At 39.6% G+C, this 6,197-nt stretch overlaps 1 protein-coding gene across 1 annotated transcript; it reads right to left on the bottom strand.

Moving 5' to 3' along the window:
• Positions 1–4,467: 4,467 nt before the first annotated feature.
• On the bottom strand, positions 4,468–5,882 carry LOC119502255. Its single transcript, XM_037793127.1, has 2 exons — positions 5,821–5,882; positions 4,468–5,690 (listed from the first exon to the last, which is right to left on the bottom strand). The coding sequence occupies exons 1-2, from the start codon at positions 5,867–5,869 to the stop codon at positions 5,128–5,130; spliced, it is 612 nt and encodes a 203-aa protein (XP_037649055.1). The 5' UTR covers positions 5,870–5,882; the 3' UTR covers positions 4,468–5,127.
• Between the last annotated feature and the right edge of the window lie 315 nt (positions 5,883–6,197).

Raw genomic sequence — 6,197 nt, forward strand, 5'->3', positions numbered from 1 at the left:
GCTGCTGTCAACTCACCAGTGACATTGAGCCAGCATTTCCCAGAGTTCCTCCCATAACCTGTGAGCACTTTACACCGGTACAGACCCGAGTCATCAGTCCTGAGTCTGGACACATGAAGTCTGAGTCGTCCTTCTCTGAGGACGACTTCGTCACACCGGACTCGTCCTGCAAACTGTTCATCCTGAGACGCTGGGACCTCAACACCTTCCTGGAAACGAAACAGGACTAAGGATTTGAGATCAGCTAACAGTTCACAGTAGATATGAAGTGAGTTGGGGGAACTGTCGGTTCTGGTTGTGAACGTCCACTCCAGTGTGATGTTGTGGTTCTCCTCTGCCTGATAGGAGGTCTGTGTCACATTCACTACAAATGATCCTGTTGAGGAGACAGAGACAAACTGACAACTTGAACATGTCAAACTCCATCTAGAGATGTTTCTGTGGAGAGTATAGTGATCATGGTCTCAGTGCTGTAAAGTGCTTTAAAGATAATAAAGTGAACTAACCAGAGACACAGCAGGTCAGGCTGATGAGAGGCAGGATGCAGCAGATCATCTTCTCCCTGTGAGAGCAGACGGAGGAGAAGAGACACAAACACATCACATCAAAGTTCAGTCATTACAGGTGTTAGAGGGGAAATCTACAGTGTGTCTGTAGTCATCACAATACTCCTCTGTATTTATTAGCCTGCTTACTAAACACAACTGATGGACACCGAGTCTTGATGCTAATGCCAAAAACAATAAACTACAACTACAGCAATGTAAAGTCATCTAACATTTATAATAAAGAAAATGTCTAAGCTGCAGTAATGTGTTTCTCTCATAAGATGGCGCCAGAGGTTAAACTCTCCAGGAAACAATCGAGTCTTGCCTAAAGACTACAAAATGAATCATGTGACATCTCACAGAATGAGGTCAACAGGAGTTTTCCTCACTGGTCCACACATTTTTTGTTGTTTTGCATCCTTTTTTAATAATTTTATATCTATTTTTTGCCATTTTGCATCTTTATATAGTATTTTTGCATCCATTTTTACTATTTTTGCACATTTTTGTAGTGGTTTGGCAACTATTTTTAGTCATTTCACATCTATGTTTAGTCTTTTTCATCCGTTTCCGTTCACTACGGGAATGCACGCGGCGCAAATCCGCTGGCTCTGCGCCGTTATGAATCTCCCAGAGAACCTGATCTGGAGAGGTCAGAGGAGATCCGGCAGCTTGTGAGAAGCTCCGGTACGCATGAAAAAGTCACGGTACGCCAAGGAGTAAAATGAGTAAAATACTGCGTACCGCTCCGTACTGGCCCACTAGAGCACTGCTCATCTCTCATGACATGTTGAGCCAGACAGCCCAGAACTGCTTAACTCTACACTCCCTCCCTCATCTCTCTCCCTCTCCTCCTCACCTTGACCGCCTGGCAGATGGCGAGTCCAGCCCTGGATAATGTTTAATCACCACTAGACTTCCTATAAAGAAATATATATATATATATATATATATATATATATACCAACCAGAATAAAGTCCAGCAGGTAACCAGACAGCAGCTGTTCTTTGAGTCCTTCACACTTCAAACTCAACTCAACACAGATCCTGTAGTCAGAGTTCATGTGAGGCAGATTTGCAAATATTTCAGAACAAAAGCTTTGTGTTAACCTCGTTTGAGAGGTGATCTAAACACTTGCTGATTGTAAAAAATAAAGATTTGACAGCCTAGTGCTCTTCCTGGGGGCTTGGTTTTGCCGTCCAGGCTCTGTGCCAGTCACGTGACTGAAAACTGTGAAACACTCCTGCTCTGTCAGTGTGTTGAATGGTTTCAAGCAGGACAGACAGCAGTGATTATATTTGCAGCAGTTTTCAGTGAATATTAACGCATCATGCGCATTGATTACTACGTTGACTACATTTATATTCAGTATTATATAATGTATATAATGTTGTTTTTGTGGGGAGTGGCAGAGAAACCGTATTATTGAGTTTTATGGAGGGAAAGGGGGATGTCAGCATGGCGTTGAATATTGATACAGTAGCTTATTAATATTTTTCTCGTGCTTCTGTGGTCATAATTACTGTGACATTCACATAAGCATGCACAACAAGTGAATAGAAGTTTCAGCTTTATTGTCATTGCACAGAGTACAGTTACTGAGACAACGGAATATAGTTTAGCATCTAACCAGAGATGTAAATATTGTACAGAATACTACAGAATGAACAGTAACATACAGCATGTAGAACAAACGGTAAGGATAGGAACATGTTATATAGCCTACTGTATACAGTAAGAACAGTAGAACGTGCAGCAATTACAGCAGGCAGTGTATGTAAAAGTATCAGTAAAAATATATATAGGCCTATAGTATGAAATGATATACAGATAACAGCTGGAGGTATGATAAGAATGTGGTGTATAGGTCTACTACACTATAGATCCTACATGTAGCCTAAAGTACAGTAGTATGAATATGAATAGGCTACACTCTGTATGGTCAGAAGTACATCAATGAATGCCAGCACCAATTTAAGCCAAGAAAGAAGTTTGGTTAGTGAGGCAAAATGTAGACTACAAGGCAACCAACTGCATTTAAAATATTTTATTATGTTATCTGGGCCAATGAGGTGACATTAACCGTTGTGTCCTGATATGGTTCAGTTCAATATATAAATGACAGGACAAAGAAATAAAAGACATTTTAAGGCTTCTGTTAGTTTAGATGATGAAGAAGTTTGTTGTCTAGTTCGTTCACAGAGAAAGAGGAAGTGTCTTGACAACCATGAAATACAGCTTCATCAGAGATGTGTGCCAAGCCTGACATAAGGAAGATGTTCAGTATTTGAACCTTGGTATCAGTGTCATCAATACATCCTAGTGTTGTTTATCTGGATCAACACAGACCACTAAAGTCTTTATGGATCCCTGAAAACTGTGAAGCGAAGAGAGATGACCTTTAATCACCACTAGACTTCCTATAAAGACCATGACATGTTGTTATTCATGTTTAATGTCATGACTTTGTTGTCTCCAACAGACACATTGAGTCTCTAAAGTAGCAGAATCAGCCTTAAACGAGGATCAAGTAGAACTAGTCAACGTTTAACACCTAAACTCCCACAAACAACACGGTTTGGTTCTTCTCTGTTTGAACCTGAATATCATCAACATGAACAACAGTTTCTACACATGATCACACCGTTGATGTGCATGTGCTGTTTATCTGCTATTCATGGGAAGCTGACGAGATCAAAATAAGTTTATAACAGTGAATATTAAAGAGTTATACCTGAGGGGGAAAAAAAGTATCTAAGCATTTCATTAATATTTTAATTTAGTCGTTTTGAATCTATTTTTAGTTTTTTTTTTGCATCATTTTGTAGTAGTTTTGCATTTATTTTTAGTCATTTTGCATCTATTTTTAGTCTTTATGCATTTTTTGTAGTCATTTTGCATCATTTTGTAGTGGTTTTGGTATTCATGGAAAGTTGAATAAGTTAAGCAAATAAGTTTATAACAGTGAGGATAAAAGAGTTATATCTGAGGTCAAATAAAAATATCTAAACATTTCATTAATATTTTAATTTAGTCATTTTTGAATTTATTTTTAGTTGTTTTGCATCTTGTTGAAGTCATTTTGAATCTATATTTAGTAATTTTGCTTATATTTTAAGTCGTTTTGCAACTTTTTCTTGTCGTTCTGCATCTATTTTTAGTCTATTTGCATCTAATTTGAGTGATCTCTGTGATGGTTTTGCAATTTCTTTTATATGTTTTGAATCTATGTTTAGTATTTTTACATCTTGTTCTCATTTTGCACCTCCTTCTGGTGTTTTTTTGTTGCTATTTCTGCTTTTTAAATCGTTTCTAAAAACCAAACTAGACTCTGTGAATCACTTTCTAACTTTGTTTGAAACATCAATATGTGACTATAGTGTTTTGTATTATGTGTAAATATACCTTGTTATGTATTTTTTATGAAGTGAATGTATTGTGTGACTGAAAGAGCTGTTTCCCTCCAACCAGAATAAAGTCCAGCAGGTAACCAGACAGCAGCTGTTCTTTGTGTCCTTCACACTTCAAACTCAACTCAACACAGATTGTGTAGTCAGAGTTCATGTGAGGCAGATTTCAGATGAGAATTAAAATAAAAAATGGGCTATATTCCCTAAAACCTCCCAGCTGTAACCTGCAGACAGGTGAGCATTTCCAAACAAGACCTCTTGACTTCCAGTAAAGAGCTCCCTCTGCTGGTCTGTAGCAGTAATGCAGGAGTATTCATGTTGGCTACACTGGTCGGCCTACAGGCCTACAGTATATTAGTACCTCAGTAGATGTACTACAGAAACTCACAGGGGGAAGTACTTTTACTTTAAAGTCCGTGGGGACTTGGGGAACCGGAGGGTGGCCGGTTCAAGTCCAGCATGGACCAGGAATGGAGAGAGGACTGGTAGCTGGAGAGATGTCAGGTGTTTACATTTTAGATTTAGTTCAAACTTTATGTATATACAAAATAGCTTCATAACAACTTCTCATATAAATAAGCATTTATTTACAATATGAACTTTACATGTAAGGCAGTGCATTGAAACAATCTCCATCAGAGGACATGAGATGATTGATAACAGCTGATTGGAGAACAGAGAGATCAATGACTGAACCAACTTACAGCTAAATGTTAATGAGAAACTCTTCATACAGTGATGATGACTGAGACAAATATGACGCTTTACAGGTTTTACAATGGAGGATCTTGAATGGAGTCACATCAACCAGACGGTGACTGTTTAGATATTTGGTCTCAGCACAACTTCTGAGGTGACGTTAACGGTCATTTTCCCAAAACCGTCACAATTGATGTTGTTTGACATCCAACATCTGGGACGGTGGAAGCATTCTTTACTCTGACGTTAGTTATTTCTGCTGGAATCATTTCAATTCAAACCCATTGTAACATGAACATCATTTCAAATAGAATCATTTCATATATTTTCTGACACTTCAGACAGATGTTGGAGGGAGAGAGTCTTGAGTCTCTTGTGTTCTGACTACTTTATGCTCTGAGGACTCATTCAAAGGGGGTCCCCCAGACAGACTCCTGTTAGTCCTGATGGGTTGTTTCTCTGAGGAACTCTATAAGACTGCACAGATGTTTCCTTTCTGATCAGTATATTTAGTAAAAGAAAGTGTGAAGACAAAGCAGAGTCCAGCACAGAGAGCTGCTGTCAGTCCCAGTCCCAGTCCAACGTAGAGGTCGATCCTTCCCAGACTCTCTGGTTGTGGACTCACTGTTGGTCTCTGAGGTGTGGGCTCATCAGGAGCTGCTGTCAACTCACCAGTGACATTGAGGCGACATATGCTAGACTTCCCACCATAACCTGTGAATACGTTACACCGGTACAGACCCGAGTCATTAGTCCTGAGTCTGGACACATGAAGTCTGAGTCGTCCTTCTCTGAGGACGTCTTCGTCACACCGGACTCGTCCTGTAAACTGTTCATCCTGAGAATCTGGGAGCTCAACACCTTCATGGAGATGAAACAGGACTAAGGCCTTATGATCAGCTAACAGTTCACAGTAGATATAAAGTGAGTTGGGTGAACTGTTGGTTCTGGTTGTGAACGTCCACTCCAGTGTGATGTTGTGGTTCTCCTCTGCCTGATAGGAGGTCTGTGTCACATTCACTACAAATGATCCTGTTGAGGAGACAGAGACAAACTGACAACTTGAACATGTCAAACTCCGTCTAGAGATGTTTCTGTGGAGAGTTTAGTGATCATGGTCTCAGTGCTGTAAAGTGCTTTAAAGATAATAAAGTGAACTAACCAGAGACACAGCAGGTCAGGCTGATGAGAGGCAGGATGCAGCAGATCATCTTCTCCCTGTGAGAGCAGACGGAGGAGAAAAGACACAAACACATCACATCAAAGTTCAGTCATTACAGGTGATAGAGGGGAAATCTACAGTCTGTCTGTAGTCATCACAATACTCCTCTGTATTTATTAGCCTGCTTACTAAACACAACTGATGGACACCGAGTCTTGATGCTAATACAAAAACAATAAACTACAACTACAGCAATGTAAAGACATCTAACATTTATAATAAAGAAAATGTCTAAGCTGCAGTAATGTGTTTCTCTCATAAGATGGCGCCAGAGGTTAAACTCTCCAGGAAACAATTTTTGCATCTTTTTGTAGTGG

The sequence above is a fragment of the Sebastes umbrosus genome, chromosome 14 (assembly GCF_015220745.1).
Source record: "Sebastes umbrosus isolate fSebUmb1 chromosome 14, fSebUmb1.pri, whole genome shotgun sequence".
Classification (NCBI taxonomy): Eukaryota; Metazoa; Chordata; class Actinopteri; order Perciformes; family Sebastidae; genus Sebastes; species Sebastes umbrosus.